This window comes from Rhyacophila brunnea, unplaced genomic scaffold (assembly GCF_057557595.1).
Source record: "Rhyacophila brunnea isolate RB1 unplaced genomic scaffold, BYU_Rbru_1.0 scaffold_22, whole genome shotgun sequence".
Lineage (NCBI taxonomy): Eukaryota > Metazoa > Arthropoda > Insecta > Trichoptera > Rhyacophilidae > Rhyacophila > Rhyacophila brunnea.
Window position 1 is genome coordinate 8,732,693 of NW_028232882.1, and position 20,050 is coordinate 8,752,742.

The 20,050-nt window shown below is 34.0% G+C and overlaps 1 protein-coding gene across 2 annotated transcripts in view; it reads left to right on the forward strand.

Moving 5' to 3' along the window:
- Positions 1-12,080, forward strand: part of Npl4 (nuclear protein localization 4) — a 67,748-nt gene extending 55,668 nt beyond the window's left edge. The window contains exons 10-13 of one of the 2 annotated variants that reach the window (XM_085949354.1): positions 4,516-4,758; positions 5,229-5,419; positions 8,946-9,096; positions 10,737-12,080. In XM_085949354.1, coding sequence (XP_085805480.1) covers positions 4,516-4,758; positions 5,229-5,419; positions 8,946-9,075 — 564 coding nt within the window. In that variant the 3' untranslated portion in view covers positions 9,076-9,096; positions 10,737-12,080. The remainder of the gene's footprint in view (positions 1-4,515; positions 4,759-5,228; positions 5,420-8,945; positions 9,097-10,736) is intronic. The other variant, XM_085949355.1, reaches the window with a different exon arrangement.
- Positions 12,081-20,050: the final 7,970 nt, after the last annotated feature.

A 20,050-nucleotide genomic window follows, 5' to 3' on the forward strand; every position in this document is an offset into this window, starting at 1 on the left:
TTCCTAATTTAGAACAGTCTAAAAACATTCACTTTTTAATTCGTTATTTATATTTTTTATAGATCGATGAGTATTTTTGACTATTATCTATTATGGCCTGGTTTCGCAGGGCTTAATTGAATTTCATAAACCAACCAACACCATCTGTAAACATTGAACACAAATACGTATGACTGACAAAGTTTAATGTGCACTATTTATGACAGATATTAACAGCCTACCTCCACCCTTCGCCACTGCATAATAATATTATTGTGATATTGATTTGGTTTTGGCTCGGTTCCGTAGTTTCGCAATTTACTTACACAATATTTTTTTCCATCTAATATCTGCGTGTCGTCGTCATTCATTGATAGTTGGATCTGGAAATGTTATGAACTGTTGGAATAACGTCTACCTATTCTTTTCTCATAGATCAGCGTTTCTCAAACTGGTCTTCACAGATTGTGGAGTTTTGTACACATATTTTTAATACGATTTTTGCCTTTTGTTTTGATGAGGATCGTAACCACTCCGAAATGCAGTCATTTTCCCAATATATATTTACCACTGGCGAGGGGTGGAGGTAGGCTGTTAGAATTCGACATAAATAGTGCACACTAAACATTGTCAGTAATACTTTTTTCATTGAACTAATAATACTATTTGCAGATGGTACTAGTTAGTTTTTAAAGTTCAATTAATCCCTGCCTAACCAAACCATAATAGTTTAAGTATATTATCGGTGATCCAACAAAAATAATGCACACTTTTTCTGTATTTGTTTTCGTTGAATTAAGAATACATATTACAGATGACGTTGGTTAGTTTTTTTAAATTTACTAAACCCTGCCTAAACCAAACCATAATCGATAAAAAATATGCTTCGATCTATAAAATACATAGGTATCTAAAATTATGTATAGTTTAATGGCATAATTATAGATATTTTATAGGTAAACGAATATTTTTTGACTATTATCTACTTTGGCTTGGATTAGGCAGGTTTAGTTGATTTTTAAAAACTAACAAACACTATCTACACACTTTAGTTTTAGTTCAATGACAACAAATGACTGACAAAGTTTAGTGTGCACTATTTATGCCGGATCGTAACATCCTACTTCCACCCTTGGCCACTAATATTGTACATAATTAGGTCACAATGGAACCGCTAAGTCATCAGTCCACAGTCAACGTAATAGTTTTAGATTTGGCCTGGTGTATGCTTGAAATTCCTCCGGGGAAGGCATACGTGTTACATGACTCCACAATGTGCTCCGTGGTCTCCTGATCGAACCACACTCACATAGTAGGAATTCTTTCAAGCCTTACTTATCCATCATACAAACACACCTGCTATGCTCATTCCGGATTCGGTTCAGACACACGCTATATTTGCGTGGAAGCTCGACCAGTGGATCCACAATTTGACGAGAGTTCCTCACGCCCGATGCTAGCCAGTCACGTTGCCAGGTATCCTCCTGCTTGCTATCAGTATGAAACAGATCCTTTCAATACGGTGCCACTAATAAATAATATGCATGGCTGCGGTAAGTTTTGTGTTGATATTGTTGACATGATCACTTCGGGACAATATTCAGCAACAGAATATACTAAAGCAAGTGCAGCTGTGTGCAAAGTATGTCGGACACATCCTCAACTAACACTTTCCTTCACGGTACTATCCTTCTCACATTGCAGAGTGAAAGCCTCTTCAGTAAACTCCTTTTTTTTTCGTCCCTACATTAGGCGGCCATAGACGGACAGTTTTCGTAGCAGTTTGAACATGGCACAGACAATAACTGTTCAATAACTGTACGTTAGTGGACACACCACAGATCAGTTTAACTACCCCATTTAAATCTGTCGAACTGTCAACAGACGTGCCCATATACGTACAGTTATTGTCTGTGGCAGATCAAGTGTCAAAAACTATGGAGGTTATGTTCGCCGAGATCATACACAGGGGTACCATGTGTTAAATTAGTTTTAAGTAGGGTATACTTGAACGAACGATTGATCTACGAATATTTTTACTTTGTTAGATTTATTATGATTACAATTTATTGTTTGTGTAAATGTCCAGATTCTTTTATTTTGAATAAATTATTCATAGTATACTAATTGTTGTTTTAATAAAATTTAATTAAGATAAAATACATACGTATTGTTTTATTTAAATCAGGGTTATATACATTAAATTTATGTAATATGTTTTATTCAATCACCAAAACAATTTACTTATTACGTCTTTCCATTATCATCGCCCTGTTATGGACATACATTGCACAAATTGCAAGTTGGCGTCTGTTTCCATGATACCTAGACATATTTTTGTATTTAAGTAGTGGAAAATATTGTTTGCGGTACCTAGTTGACACTTCACAATATTCGTAATTATATTTGAGTAGCAAAAGAACTAATACGCAACAAAAATAATATACTTCTTATCGAACGAACTTAGAAGTATGACAGAACTGTCAAAATTTGCCGCCAAATCGCGCCAGCTACTCCTACTTTACGACATGGCTAGCTAACGTCACCCGAAAACTTTCGGTGAGTTGAAATTCCAACTGTTTTACAAAAACACGGGAGTGGGGGGTCGCTGGCAGTTTGAAAATGGCACACATCTGACAGGTCGAAAAGTGGGCGCAGCAGATTATCTACCAAAGATAACTGTATGGCCGCCATTACGTATTAACTGGCATGTTCAACCTCTTACGAGAACTGTCCGTCTATGGCCGCCTATTGTGCTAATGCTCTTTATATGTTTCATCTTCTGTGAAGGTTACCCAAAACCTCGATTCTTCGTTGAACAATGAGCAATACGTTCAAACAATTACAGAATACGTCATAATGTCGACAACAGTTCCAATATTTCAAATCTTTGATTGATTCCTTTTGTGTTCTGTCCATCAAATATTCCAGGCAATAACCTAAATTCAATAAATATAGGTATAATATATCGAAATTCTAATGGATTTAAGTACCTTCGATCAATAGTATTAAGAGGACGTTCTACAGAAATGGCCTTGAGAATTGAAAATATGATTTTTTAACATGTGGTCCATAATATCTGGTCTACTAGTTAATATAAAAAGGTCGTGTCAAAGTTGTTTGTGTTAATAAATTTGCTCTGTGACTGATCCGACTCATATTTCACATTTATTTCATCAGGGCTGTCGAAGACATAAATCATAATATATATTTATAATTTTAAATTTTTATTTATAATATATATTATTTAAGTTTTGTGCATCTAATGCCGGGTCCACACTGGCAACAAGTTAATTTGCTGGCAACCTCGTTAGATTTTACGATAATTATTGTAAAATTTCTTAAGCAATTATGGTAAGTATCGTAAAATTTAATGAGGTTGCCAGCAACTTGTTGCCAGTGTGGAAATGGCTTAATATCCACTGTGGTTCACGTAGTGGCATGGACCTGGGGTTAGCTAATTCAGGAAGTCAACACCCATGATAGAATTTTTTCCAGTTTTGGTTGCATTATATTCCAAAACTCTTCTGTAAAAATCGTTTCCGAGTTTATAAATGGAAATTTCTCGGTGTACATAGTAAACAAACCTACGAATAAAAAAAGACAAAAAGGAACATACTGATTCATCGCAGTAAAATCTGGTAATCAAATTCGCCATTTTGAAAAGCGACGATTTTGCGTAAACAAATATCACGTGGTCTGTACGTGTGCGGCAAACTTCGAATGTGTTTGTAATTTTGTGCAAAGTGCGAATGTAATGTTTTCAAATAATTGATATGGATTAATTATACCATCGTATTATTTTCTCGAAATCATAAACATACTATAATAGTATTTGAGTATCAACCTATGTTCAATTTGAATTGGGTTATAATAATAATATACCCGTATATATATCAATAGTATGTTTGCTACAAAATCCACCCAAGTTATCAGTACGTACTTGCACAGGTTTGATTAAAAACCATGATGAAATTAACATTTAAAAAATATGAATGCTTAATATTATTTTGACAGCCCTGTTTTCTGATCGGCTTCATGTCGCAGGTGTTCATAAAATAATAATAATTCTCCGCGCGGCAGAAATTATCAGTAATAATAATAATATTTCTTGAAATAAAATCTCCGATGATTAGTGATTTTTGCGAAAAGATCGATTTAAATTGACGTAGTTACGACGCCGAGGTCCTTTTTATACTAAATTATATTTGAACGGGGCCCTTAATATTAAGATATATTATATTGATTAAAAATAATTCCTCAGTTTATGGTATTAATTAATAAATAAGTAAAACCATAAACTATATTGTAGGACTTTCTGCCATCCTTCTTACCGATCAACAGGTCTTGATGTAGAGTGGAATTCCACTGATGTGTATGGACAGTTTGAAGAATGTGTTTTGTATTTATGTTATTCAAAAGTTACTTTTCTTTCTATTATTGACACCCTGCCCCCATAGGAGTGAGAGAATTTAATTTATACTGTGTAAGTATTAAAAAATAACATAATTTCATTTTTTTTTTTGATTGTTCCAGGAAAAGGACCAATATAACAACGAAGTGGCACGCTCGGCGCGGCCCCTCCCTGTGGAGTACCTCCTAGTACAGGTGCCGTGCGCGGCCTCCCGCACCCCCCTCTCCACGTTCCGCCGGCGGGGGGAGCGGCCGGGGATGGCCAGCGACACCTCATTCCCTGTGGAGAACAGGGCGCCACCAGATCAGCACCTCACCGCTCTGGCACATTACCTGCCACACTTCGCCGGCGATGACTTCCTTGAGGTGAGTCTCTTCGCTGAAGCCAACTATACCATAATCCCATGTGATAAAGATAACCTCTCCAAAAAAGATGAAGCTTGGCAAAATCAAAAAACGAAATAAATCATAATATTAATTCTTCAAGCACACATGTAACCACTTGTGAGTGTGACAGGTCGCAACAACTCGTAGTCCTACATCATCGTACCAATGCATGTAACTGCAGACTATGTGTTCATTGCATGAATGCGTGGAGTGTTTGGGTTCGGGGAATCTTCTCGATGCCAAATCTGTGGATACCCAGAATCGTAGTAAGCCGCCATGATTCCTTATCTTAAAACAGGACAATCAGAATTCATGTGTTGATAAATGGACACTGGATTTAGGATGGTTATAAGTCCCTGATATTGTGTATTGATTTAAAATTTGCTCTAACAATTGCCATTCGGATAGTAGGATAGCGTCTTGACAAATATGCATACTTTAATTTGCAGGCGATGTCTGACTTCCACGTGCTGATATACATAGCTTCGATGGAGGCTCTCCCGATGTTCCCCCACATGGGTGAGCTGCTGGAGGCGGTGAAGACGGGAGACTCGGAGCTGGCCGCCAGATGGAGATGTTCAGAGCACTGGGCCACCGTGGAACAGTTGATTGCGGCCAGTGAGCATCAGACGCATCAAAGGTGGATTATGCCATTCATATTTCTAATACCCTTTCAATGGCGGTTACGCAGTATTAATGAAAACATCTATCTTTTAAGCATGAGTAAAACTAAGTAAACTAAGAGGTGTATAAGTGTTTTATTGAGAGTATGCTATCTAATATCAACTTAATTGGAGATAGAAAGATTATTGTAATGGGAGATTTTAATCTAAACTCAGCACGTTGAATTTCTATCTTCTGTTTTTGGATTTTCTCAGCACAATGATGTCTCTAACTCTAGCAATGGACTTTTGGATAGGGTATTTAGCAATATCGACTTATCGCTTTCACGATGCACATCTCCTCTTGTACGCGAAGATGTGTATCATCCAACTTTAGTTTTTCTGCTCAGGTTTCGGTCGACTCGTCCGCTTCAGACTCCAATTCCCTCTTACAAAACCAACCAATTCGGCGGGTGGAGGTTTGAAGGCGGAAACTTCAAGCTACTTTACTCATTGATGAGTGAAGTGGACTGGAGTGAGTTGCTCGAGATTTGTGATGTGAATGAGGCGGTACAATGTTTTTACAATATTGTGTATAACATATTTGATCAATGTTTTTCGAGGAAGTCGCCATGTCGTGGTGGAAGGCGATACCCGAGGTGGTTTTCTCGGGAGATTATTGGGGACATTAAGGTCAAGCATAACTATCATACAGCATGGAAGGCTGGGCATGATCAGACTGACTATATCATGTTTAGCATCTATCGTTCGAAAGTGAGACAAGCTGTTCGACGGGCCTATCGAACATATATGGAAACGGTAGGAGATTCCATTCGCGAAAATCCTAAATTGTTTTGGAATTACGTAAAATCGTTAAGAAGAGATGGTGGGTTTACTGATAGGATGAGTTGGAAGGGCGAAGAGGTGACCGGACATGGAGTGGCAGAAGCATTTGCTGGTCATTTCAAGTCTGTCTACGCAAGTAGTATTCCAAATCTGGATGTTGCCTCAACATCAGGAAAACCGTCATGTGGTGCCCAATCCGTCGATATTTTTTCAATTAATGAGGGCGATGTACTTCAGTTTATTAAAAAACTGAAGAATACTCGCTCTTTAGGACCTGATTATGTTCCTACATTTTTTTTAAAGGGTTGTATTGACTTCGTTAAAGGCCCGCTTTCATATATATTTAATCTCGCAATGGAGACAGGTATCTTCCCGGAAACGTGGAAGATGTCGAAGGTTACTCCAATCCATAAGAGTGGTACAGAGTCATCAGTGGAGAATTACAGGCCGGTAGCTGTTCTCTCTGCACCAGCAAAAGTTCTTGAGATGATCATGCACAACATGATTTATCCAAAAATTGAGTCATTCATAATAAATGAACAGCATGGATTTAGAGCAGGCCGATCAACGGAAACTAACCTGATGGTATTTACCGATTATGTGTCATCGGCACTGGATAGAGGCCACCAGGTTGACTGTTCTTACAATGACTTCTCGAAAGCATTTGACAAGGTCGATCATGACATCCTGATGGAAAAACTCCAACTTATTGGATTGTCGGATCGATTTTTGAAACTATTCGGGAGTTATTTTAGGAACCGTCAACAATACGTATCGTACGGCCTTTATCAGTCACAGACCTTTTACACATTTTCTGGTGTCCCCCAGGGCTCAAACTTAGGGCCGTTGCTGTTCACGATTTTTATAAATGACATAGCATTGGTAATAAAAAATGCTATGTTTTTGTTGTTCGCTGATGACTTGAAACTCTTTTTGGAAGTTGTCACCTTGGACGATTGTCGTCAGCTCCAACTTGATATAGATAATGTATTAAATTGGGGCAGGCGTAACAAACTAGAATTCAATATTGATAAATGCAATCTTTTATCGTTTACCAGAGCCTCAAAAGTGTTGTTTTTCCAATACTCGATGCATGGCAGAGTTCTGTCACGAATATCATCTGTAAGGGATCTTGGCATTACGTTTGAGAGTAAACTGACATTTATTAGCCATATAGTTACCATTTGTAACAAAGCGCTTAAAATGTTGGGCTTCGTCATGCGTACTTCCCGGGTCTTTTCAGATGTTACGGTATTAAAACTTTTATTTAATTCTTTAGTTCGAAGCAGACTTGAGAGTGGGTCTATTGTTTGGGCACCGCACCAGTTGAAGTATGGCCTTATGGTGGAGAGGGTACAGAAGAAATTCTTGAGACTCCTTTACTTGAGGTTGTATGGATACTATCCGTGGCTTTATCCAACTGACTTTCTCTTAGGCATGCTTACATACTGCAGTCTGCAATTTAGAAGAAATCTTTATTTAGCTACGTATTTTTTTCGACTTATACAAGGTATAAATGAGAACTCTGCCATTCTGGGCAGTGTTGACCTGTGTGTCCCTGATAACTATCTTAGAAATAGAGACCACCAGTTGTTTATTCTCCCAAGGTACAGAACCAACCTGCCACTGGTAATGCCAATTGGGAGAGTGATAACTATGTTCAACGAAATTGCTTCGGGTGTTGATATATTCCACCTACGTGAGAATGAGTTTAGGTGGATGTTGTTTTATAAATTCTTAAAATAGGGTCTGCTTAACGTACTTCCTTGTACCTATCTAATTCATCTACTGATATATCTCTTTTTTTTATGTAATACTGTTATATTTATATATCTTTGTTTCTAAATGTCATGTTGTGAACGTCTTAAACTTATAATTTGTAATGTCCACAATATGTTAAAAAAAATAAATGAATTGAAAATGAATTGAATTAAATGAATTAAATATTACAGGTATTTTTTCAAGTATAACTTTTTATTGAACATACATAATTTTGAAAACACTTCTGATAAAATATATTATAACCAATAGAAAAAATCTTTTTGAAAAAAGTTAGACACCCTTTTTATGTATGGTACAGCAATATCAATGTGTTCTAGTCATTAAGGCTATACTTCAGCTGAGGCATTGTCTAAAAAGATCGTGGCTAGGCGATGCACAGATTGTGCAAATGACGCGTGCCGAACGAAATATAATTTGTCATAAAAATCCAACATGCGTCCATTTAATGTTATGTTTATTGTAATATTAATAATAATAGTATATTCATTGGAATGTTTTCTTTTTTGAGTACATACGTAAAATTTTTTAGTCATCTTTACACGATTTAAGAATATTTTCATCCAACGCCATGACAGAACAAATTGACGTGCAGACACCTCGACTGTCGGTCTCCGATTGGCGACTAGTGAGAAATTTCGTCGCACCTACTGTTGAAAATTATTTGCCGTTTCACTGAAGTACGCTCTTAAGTGAATCCGGCTGATGTGCAAATCAATTTGATAATCAAAAAACACTTCTCTCCGTCTGTCTCGAACAACCAGCCTTCGGCAGCGAACATTATTTTTTCTATAGTTACCAATTCAATTATTACTACAATTTTCTAAAATATCTCTCATGTTACCTAATAGGTACACAAAAATCCATATTACCCCCTCTATTATAATTATTTATGCTCTTTGGTTTAAATCAATACCATTGATTGGTTTCTTTCTTTAGCTCGGACATGGGGATGGGAGGTATGGCGAGCGGGGGAATAGAAGAGGGGCCGATGTGGACGTGCCCGCACTGCACCTACCACAACCCCTCACACCGCGACGCCTGCGAGATCTGCATGCTGCCTAGGTAATTCCACAACACATTCACAATGGTAAGAAGACACACTGTTTCTATCTTAATTAATCTCATTGTATTATGCACTTGTAACTTCTCAACGTTGACTAGCACTGCAGCGAAGGCCTCTCAGTCCTGTACTCTTCGAACTTGTAACTGGATTTATGTCACATGTTTTAGGAGTTTTTGAGTCAAAATTAAATTATATAGTCGCATGTAGGGAATCCAATCCCGAGCCAAATTTTTGATCCCGGGATTTCGGGGTTACAATTTGACGATCCCGGGATTGGCATTTTTTTCGATAGTTCATATAAAATTTTTATATATACAAAAAACATCGATAAAATCATTGGCAAAATGAATTGGCAACACATGGGTAATAAATCAAACTTCATTCAACCTCAGTTTATTTCTAATGTAGTTATAAATGTTATTAAAAGTATTTTTTATTTCCGTTTTTATTTTATTTTCCATAAAAATTGATAAAATAATCAATCCCAAAATTTTCGGGATTATGTTTACCAATCCCGGGATTCAAAGGTATCGAAAATAGTTCGGGATCCCGGGATTGGAATCCCTAGTCTCATGCCAAGTTGTTTCAACATTTGCATTCTTAATAATTAAGCTGTTCTAAGCTAGTGCAACAAAAAGTTAAACAAAATTTCGATATTGTAGATTTTTTTAATTAAATAAATTAATTGTAACAATTTTTATATGCAAATAAATGCTAGCACATGGATAGATAACGAATGGGCCCAAAACTGAATGTCCTTTTTTTGCAACATCAATGAGAAGAAAATTGAAAATGGTACAGCATATTACCTTTTACTGCGAAATCGGTTTGACTAAATTCTTAATTACATTGGCAGACGCGCAGATCCAACGATCCACGCTGACCGTCATGACCAACGTCTTTACACTATAAGCAATTACATGCAACGATTCGATCGTGTTGGCCCTTGCTTTTGTTTGGTTTAAAATAAACATAGTGTTGCTGTTATTAAAAATATGGGTTGACCGAAAACTATTTCGTTAGATTGGTGGCTACACTGAACAATTTTCCCTCGCAATTTTACGTCAAAACTCAGCTGTCAAACCTAACCTCGCAAGCGGGCGGTAGCTTCGGATATTTTCGTACGTTATCGGCATTCTTCGTGAATCGTGGCAGACGGAAATAGGATAGGTAACAATTTGCTCACGATCTCGGAAAAGCATAGATAACAGATTTTGGTAATCGTGAAGACGATCTGACCAGACGCAATCTGCCTATGTAATTTGAGCATAAGAATATCAGATTGCGCGTGTTTTGTGTTTATAGATTACTAGTGATAGCCTACAACTTCATCTTTGTGAAATGAGTGGCTTAGTCTCCAAACCCGCTCTTGCAAATGCATTTTATTGTCATAATAAGACAAAATGTGTATAAAATTTCTCTATGTAACTATAATCCTAATTATTTGATTAAGATGCATGCTTTGCTATAATAATATGGATTATAGATACACCATCATTAATTGTCGGTGTTCAAATTTAGAACTAAGCTCATCGCAGTGTATGTTACGCCCTCACTCAGCAGACAACTTATACTGGTGGACTACATCTACCCTTTTTTTACACTCTAAATTTAATGTTGCGTTTCTATTTTAAATTGTAATAATTTTGCCATTTTTGTTTCAGAAGAACCGTGAACGGTCCGAGAAAGATTTCCAATTAATAAGAATACGCAGCGCAAGAAAGAAGCAATAGTTCAATCTCATGCAGCATCCATAATATTATTTTCATGGCTGCCAACTAAATTAAACAAAAAACATTATATTGTAAATAAGTGATTTTGAACGTTGCGATAATGATTTCGTTTCACGTGTTTCGTTTCTTTATACTTAATATAAAATTTCTGTACTGTTTTTTTTTTATCCAAATCTCATTATATAATTATTTCTATTGTATGGTAATAATTACATAGCTTTTTTTAATGACTGGTATCTTATGTGTTCGCTTTGTATTTCATAGGCGGGAATATCAATCAGTAGGTAAAATAATATTATTTATCAAAACTGTAATTGATGGGATCGATTCAATTTATCCCATTGTATGAATAATGTAGACTTTGAATTATCAGTTAGTGTCTAAACTCAGGCGTTTTTGTGTTCAATTTTCATTGAAAAGTCTAGAAGTTTTGTTTTATTAGTTCTTGTGTTAATATAATTTAATTACTAGGTACTTATGAATCACTACGAGATCTCTGACATCGATTGTTTGAAGAATGGATTATCATATACTCAAATTATATTGTACATAAATTTATATAACTTCAAACGTTATTTTCATTTATTCTTCAGTAATTTTATCAAAATCCACACACGGAAACCGAACATAGTTACATCTAAATTGTACGTAAAACATTTCACCGTGGCAGTTTGCCGTGAGTTTTTTTATCAGAAAGAGATGACCGTATTAGATTCAATATGAACATTAATTCAATTTTCATGGCTGATTTTAGCAAAATTCATGAATTCAAGAATGAAAACCTAACCTAACCTAACAAATAATCCAGTGTATTGGCTATTTTCAAAATTTGTTTACCGCTGGCTTCCTGTAAACCGACAAGAACCGTGTTTTATTTAGACATGAATTTTGTGTCAGTACTATACGACCCAAAGAGGTTGGAAAGTCTTTAATATACGGCCATATATTTCCGATACAACATTTCACGATGATGTGTAATATGACGAATTGCATACACGTACAAGTTTCCGGACACGACCGAACATATACCATATTGATTTTAAAGAAATTACATGTTAATTGGATTCAGCTACAGAATTTTAACCGGCAACCCATATAATATAAATCATTTGTCAAACAAATCCTGTGTCAGACGTGATAATATCCTGTTAATTTCTTTATTTTAGATAGGAATATATATCTTCAACATTTATTTGGTGTCCATTTTGTAATAAATCAATGTTGAATTAAACATTATTCCGCTGTAAATGAAAACTGTGTGTCCTGGTGTACTGTAAAAAATATATGTACAATAAAACGCATCAGCGCATCTATTCTATAGACAAGACTGCTATCGGCCGCTGTCTAGGGTAGGTTTGTATCGAATTGAACAATTACAATAAGTTAGCTGTCTAAACAGTCAAAACTGTCTATATCTCATTCTAATATTTATCACAGCCAAAAGAGGTGCTGTTAAAACATAGCACTTATTGTAACAATTACAACTAATTTATTGTAATTGTTACAATAAGTGCTAATACTTCCATACAAACCTACCCTAGATAGCTGCCGTGGCGGCCGAAAGCAGTCTTGTGTGTAGAATAGATACGCAGGTATATTTGATGGGAGTCAATGGTGTATTTTGGAAGACATAATTCTGTGAACGGAAGGAAAAGGATGAATCGAATCAACACTTCTAAATTACTAAATTCCAAATAAGAAACATTGAAGTTTCCATATAAAATTGTCCAAAATCAATCTTCTTTTGACTCTCCTGAAAAGTTGCTTTAGACATAACATTTTCTTCCTTTTGCATACAGAATTGTTCACTATGGTAGGACCTCAATTTTACAGGTTAAGGCGAATACTTCACATACCAGAGGCAGCAGAAAAATACTAAGCTTGCAATTATTTGAAACATTTTTTTGAGACTTTAATTAATTTTAAAGTGTTTTAATTATTGAATATGTAATAAAATATTTCTTTTATTCAACGAATAATTCACAAGATTTTAAAATGTAACATTCTATAATATATTATTGAACATACATAATTTAAAAACATGTCATGCAATTTGGTAAGCATTTCATGTAAGAATTGCTAGTTAAAATTGTCGTAATTAAGTAGGATGCCCGAAGCTTAATTGGAAAAGCACGCTGGTGTGAATCCAGTGGTTATAGGTTGAAGTCACCCAGGTTATCGTATTTTTTTTTCTACTATGGATGCATGAGATATTTTCAAATCATGTATGTTTAATAAGTATGTAACTAAAATACTTAAAAAGTATAATCATATTGTTAATTTAAAGAACAATACCTTACAATAAAAAAAATCTAATTTTAGTATGATCACAACTTGATTTAATATAAAAAGGGTTTCATGTTCTACATATTTATATTTTTTTAAAAAATCAATGTTTTTTTAAAGTAAATATAAAAAACTTTGAAATTATGAATTTATCAAAAATCTTTTCTGTACATTAGAGCAAACTTAATATACTAAATATTAATAATAAACATGACCACAAAATAATATGTAATAATGAGATGGGATCCTTTAACGAATTCACATTTTGTAACATTTTATTTTTAATAAGTTTATCTTTGACTTTGAATAGAAAATATTTTTCTTTTTAATGTTTTTGGATACATACCTGCTTAGTTTAAAATGTAAATTATCAAAAAAATCTCTCAAATTGCAAGTTTCACAATTTTCTACCAGGTACCTCTGGAGGTGGGGTATTCGCCTGAATATTCACAAAATCGATGATCACAATGAAATATTGATAATCGAGGTTCTACTGTAATTAGATATCTCGATACTTTAATTTGGAAATACCTAAATTATAATAATATGCTCTTATTTAGAAGAGTATAAATTTAGTATTAAATATTATGAGAATGTCAATTATTATTGTTAAAATAATATACCATTGATTCTTAGATGAGTTTTCCACATACCTACTTTTTAACTAATTAGATATTCACTATTCCGTACTACATATTAATAATATATATATTTTATTTTAAACTTATATCATAATAATTTATAATTCTTGTCAACATTTCAATAGTCAATGAATCCACTGTGGGACAGACAACAGGATAAAGTTTTACTGGGCAAATGCCAGTTGTGGAATCAATCGTAGGCAAAAATCTTTTTCTCATTAGTGATTAATTTAAGAAACTTGCAAATTTATTTTTTTATATAAATATAAACATAAACCCACGCTATCTATTAATTAATATTTATTAAATTTAGTGATTTGTGTTTTATTTACACTACCACAATAATTATTACAAGCTTTGTTCATTTTAGGTTGATACAAATTTAAGCTTTTTAATTTATTGCAATCTAGTTAGAAAATTAATGTTTTTTTTCTCTCATGTTTAGATATGTTTTGTCCTTAACTGTGAGGTCGCATTATTATTTTTACGTCCTCGAATCAAACGAGTTTTGATTGACACTAAGATGAAGATAATTTTATATAATTTGAAGAAAATATTAAAAAAATGTATGCCAAAAAGTATTTTGTTTAATTTTTCTTCCGGAACACCTGAGTCATTTAAAGAACGTACAACACAGATATTCACATTGGGAATGAATTTCTAGACCTAGATGGATGTCAGAATGTTCATTAAAGACGGGAGGGTTCCTGACAATGTTCCGGCGTACAGGGACCCCAGATTTAGAGTGTGGTAGACATAACCTCAGAAACATACTTATTCCTCCCAGAAAACAACACCTCAGAGAGCATAGTTATCAGGTTATTATTGACAGTTAAATTTGGGTTAGCATGCAGTGACGTCCCGTGAGGGTAGGCAGATTGAGCGTCGCTTGGGGGCGGCAGTTGCTCGAAGGGCGGCAAATTGAGGAGAATCATGTATATATAGAAATAGGTACCTAAACTTAGTAATAACGGGAATATCTTTTCATTAAAAAAATTAGCTCACTGGTTGGAAACAAAATGTATTAATTAACATGAAAGGTTTAACAGGAATGTATTTTTTTTGTCGAGTTTGCGATGTCTAGTTTACTTCCGTTGTTCTTGGACGTCACGTCCTTGATGACCAGCAATGACACGTGCAGATTTGCGAATTATATTTTAATTATAGGTAAGTACATAATAACCTAATAAATTTATCCAAATATTTTTGCCAGTCACTCGCGAGTTTTGAAAGTGTTCAGATGTATTTTTAAATGTATCTGAAACCGTGGACCCGCAATATTATCTACTGAAGTAGAGATGGCATTTAAATTAAATTTAGCAGTATATATTTTGTTACTAATGTATCCATACAACACATTTCTTAGATATTGGAGTCATGAAATGATGGTAAAAAATACTGTATAAAAATGGGGCGGCATATTGGCGCTGCTTAGGGGCGGCATTTTGTCTAGGGACGTCACTGTTAGCATGACACCTTTAAACTCTCACTCAGTTGAAGATTTTTTAGAAATATTTCTGGCATTTTACCTTTTGACAATTTCTTGATTTGTATGTCTGAGGTTCCCAACCTGTGGATGCAAGATGGTGTTTCAAAGAGTGCGATAGAGGGAATGTATGTATTGTGTATGATACTAATCTTGCGCTTATAGTCATTGTACATCCATCCACTGCTGATCTTAAGAAATTATTTTCAAGGAATTAAGGCAAAATCTAGGAATCACCTGATGGCCAAATGCAGAGATGTTAAATTAGCTCAACATAGTTATTCTTATTATAAACACATCACTTTTTTCCTCATTGCGTTTAACCCATTGGAGATAATAAATTGGCGCCAATTTGACGCCACTAGTGACTATGGAATCCAATCCCGAGCCAAAATTCTGATCCCGGGATTTCGGGATTACAATTTGACAATCCCGGGATCCCGGGACTGGTCCCGGGATTGGGATTTTTTTCCAATGTTAATATAAAATTTTTATATTTACAAATAACATTGATAAAATCGGTCAAAAATAAATCTAGTATAATTTATACTATTTAAGACATTTATTGTTAATATTGTATACGTTAAATCTTGGAAATACACAAGTTTAATGGAGTAAATAATATTGTAATATAAATAATAATGTGAATTTAATATGAGATTGCTATTTCTGATAGTAAAGACATAATGAATAGATCAGCGAGATTTACAATAGTAAAGCAAATAATCATGGCGTACTTATGGCCTTTCCGCTTCATAAATCTAATTAGTCAGCCAAATATGAAAATGCCGTAAAACGTATGATATCATGGTGGAATTACTTTGTTAAAAGTGCGAAGCATTGTTTTTTTACCAATCTTTCTCATTTTTAATAATCTATGTGAAAAAATAAAATGAATCGGCAACCTACACATCAAACTTCATTCAAACTCAGTTTATTTCTAATGTAGTTATTTTGTATTAAAAGTATTTTTTCTGTTATATTTTCCATAAAAATTGATAAAAAAATCAATCCCGAAATCCCGGGATTATGTTTATCAATCCCGGGATTCATAGGTATCGAAAATAGCTCGTAAATAATAGGATTCGGGATCCTGGGATTGGATTCCCTACTAGTGACCAAGTGATTCTGAATAATTTGGTGTTGCTTGTACTTTGTAAAAATGTTTTATTTTTATATGCATTGCGAGTGTTCTATTTGTTCCGACCATGTCCGATCCTAATAGGATCATATGGGCCTCCACAGAGTAGAGGTTTGTATTAACAGATTTTGTTTTTTTACGAGAAATGGATGTCAGCCACTTGCTCAACCTATTAGGTCCATAACCTGACTCACACAAACTGAAAAACAATATGTCGTCGTTGATTCTGCAATACCTGCTATGTGCACATTTTGTCAGTTTTGAGTTATTTACATCGTTGGATAGGTTATTTTTTTCTCCATCCATCTATACTACTTGCTATGTGATTGGAATTACCAAAATATTCTAAATAAATAGAAACAAAAGCTGTCATATCGCACCGTGAGTGTAAAACCAACGTATGTGCAAATTACATAGTTTGGAGATATAAGGGTTTGAAGTTTTCATTTGGTCAGGATAAATAGAGTTTCTAAAATAAAACCATAATATTTGGTGTATGTATACATTATGACATGTTGTTTTATTAATTTTATTTTTTTTTCATATAAATCCATCAAGATTACAAGTTTTAGCAGTTGCTATGGTTTTACACTTTCATGATGCATAGAAAATGTTGATATTTCGCAGTTACCTGAATTGCAGTAAGATTTTTATTGGGAACTTTGGTAATACCATTATAATATAATATATTATATTATTATTAAATAAATCAATAATGATATTTACCTATAATATTTTGATATTTTAAGCTTACTAACTATAATTTATTAAAATAGATGCATACAATTTTAAACCAAAATAAAAATAGCAAATTACAATAATTGTAATGTTTTTATAATTAATTTTATCTACGTCAATTATTATCTGAATCTGTATTTAAATGTGTAGATGAAAGTTTTTTTTATAAAAATTGTGGTGTATTTCTGGTATCACTTTTGATGAACATAGGGAAATCAAGTCATTTAATTTTGCTTCGGAGATCCGAGGTGGTTTTATAAATGCTTTGTGTAGTTGAGGTTGTACTGATTGACGTCCGCCCTGACGTTTTCTAATATTTATTACATCAAACACTTCTGTTTCATACTTATTTTTATAGAACAGGCAATAAGGATTGTTTTTCCTCACTTCGATAACGCAAATGTCTACCCAACTAACCTTTTTACTATTTTCGTTGAGTTGAAAATTATTGCCCATTTCATTTGCTAACTTGTGAAAATCAAAAATCTCGTCAGTGCCAATTTCCAGTGAATCACTGGAATCCACTGTATTGGTATATAAATTGGACCTGACTTCAAGACTATTTTTTTGTTTCTCTATGCAAGAGTGTTGTAGAGTCACCCTCGTTCAAGGTGTGTCCTACGACCAAAAAGTTGTGTGTGATTTTCGGGATATTAAAATTCTGGACGCCTCATAAATACATTGCTGTAATAATTTTATTTTTATTCTGTCCGGCACAATTATCCGAATAAAAAATGACTTCCTTCCCAATTGATTGGTCTTTTTTGGAATTTTACAACACAAGAACCAATTGCATTGGCCCCTTTGTTTGTAGTCTCTCCATGCTAAACAAAACAGTAACCATTTTTATTATTAATGTGTGTAAGATGGTAAAATTATAGGTTGAAAGCTTTCTTTTATAATATAGCACTGATATCTGGGCATTTGGTGTTGATAATACGACCTGCAGATTATAGCAACATACTATTTTATTCGTCTTTCGCCTTCTGTGTTCTCGATAATTGTTTATTTGTTTTGATGAATGTCATATATTATTTAACTTGAATTATATTTTTCTCTTCGCTACTGCAATTTTTATATTTTTCACAAAAGTCACATAGTTCCTTGTTTGGTTGAAAAAAGCCTATATTATAATGGGTATTGTTCCTCTTGCAAACCAGCAGCATCCTTATCTATATCCAACATGGGTTCTTCAGCATCAGGAAATGTACTTGTCACATTTTTGAAAATCTGTAACATTGCAAAAACAAAAATATCATAGATCTGATTGATATACTGTTGTGTTAATTGAAAGAGTTTATTATTGTAGGTGCATAAAATAAATACATAGGTACATAAGATAAGTCGATAATAATAAGTTTCATAACAATAATAATATTAAGGTTAGTTTTGTATATCATTTTAGTATAATATTTATCACAAAGTCTTACCTTTTTAGAAGTTTTTCAGCTTTTAAAGCTAACTCCACCATCATTCGAATCCTTAAACTCATATTTGATAAAAACAAAATACACTGCACTACATTACTTGAATCAAAGGAAACAATAATGTGTTGTAGAATACGTCTGGATGCGTTATCAAAGTCTTAACACTGAATCATTTCAATAATTGCCTGCTATCACAATAATAAAAACAATGCCACATTGCATTCACCAAAAGAATGCGTCTGATGCTCGGGTTTCACAATTAGTCATGGATAATCATTTGCAGATACTATGGTTTTACATTAACAATGGAAGTAAATCTTTGTATTGTAAAACCCAAATATCTGTCTTTTTTAATGAGAATTTTTAAGTTTGCAGTAACTTCAATTTTACATTATCAAGTTTATGACTTTTGCAGTTGTTTTGCATTTAAATCTCGAAATTGAAAAATTTGCACTTGCTATGGTTTTACACTCACGGTGCGATTATGTCGGTGTTGAATTCAGTGATGGTAATATCTGCTATGTGATATAAGTGTATATAGCAGTAATTAACTTAAGATCACCTTTATGACATTGATTACATATTACTAAATGAAATAACAGTTATGTACAATTCAAATAAACATTGATATTACTCACACATTTTAATGAGTCAAGTTAATATTTTGTCAGTCACATGACAGTAATTATCCATTCATTTGTTGCATTGTAAGAATTATATTATTTCTTCTACTCACTATAATAAAATTATATAATTTTATTCAAGAATTACAAGTGTTTGAAATTTAGTGGGTAAGGTTGAGGTAATTTTTACTATTTACTCTGTTAGGCATGGTTTCCCAAACTATGGGTCGCGAGCGAATATTGAGTGGGCCCTCGCCACTGTATACATGAATTTAAAAAAAATAGGAAGTGATAAATTTGATATTTCATTCAGCTATTTATAATTCCTAAAAATTGAAATAAACTTAAGTTGCGGAAAATATTGTGATAAAATAATAATAATTTGAATTGCCAATGCACTACAGATGGCAGCACAGTCGCGGAATATCGCCAGCTAGCGCCAGCCATACTGACAGCTCAGTCGGCGACAGCGCGGCGAACGAAACACTTGTCGTGAGCCCGTCCCGAGCGAGACCCAGTCCAGTCATTTATCACTGTTAATGAATAACTTTGACGACTATTTTGGGGAAGAGATGAAAAAGTTTGATTCGTTGCGTTGGATTTGTAACCCATTTCAAGACGACTTACTAACTAGTATGTCAACAAAAGCAAGTAAAGAACTCATTGATTTATCAGAAGATACGTCACTGAAAAATAGTTTCAATCGTAAACAGTTAACGAAATTCTAGCTCTCATTGCTGATAATTATCCTTGCCTGTTCGATGAAGCTATGAAAGTCCTTCTCCTCTTTACTACCTTATATCTATGTGAGGTCGGATTTTCGGCTATGGTTAACATTAAAACTTAATACCAAAATAAATTGGATATATCAAACTCACTGCGATTAAAAGTAACTAAAGTTGA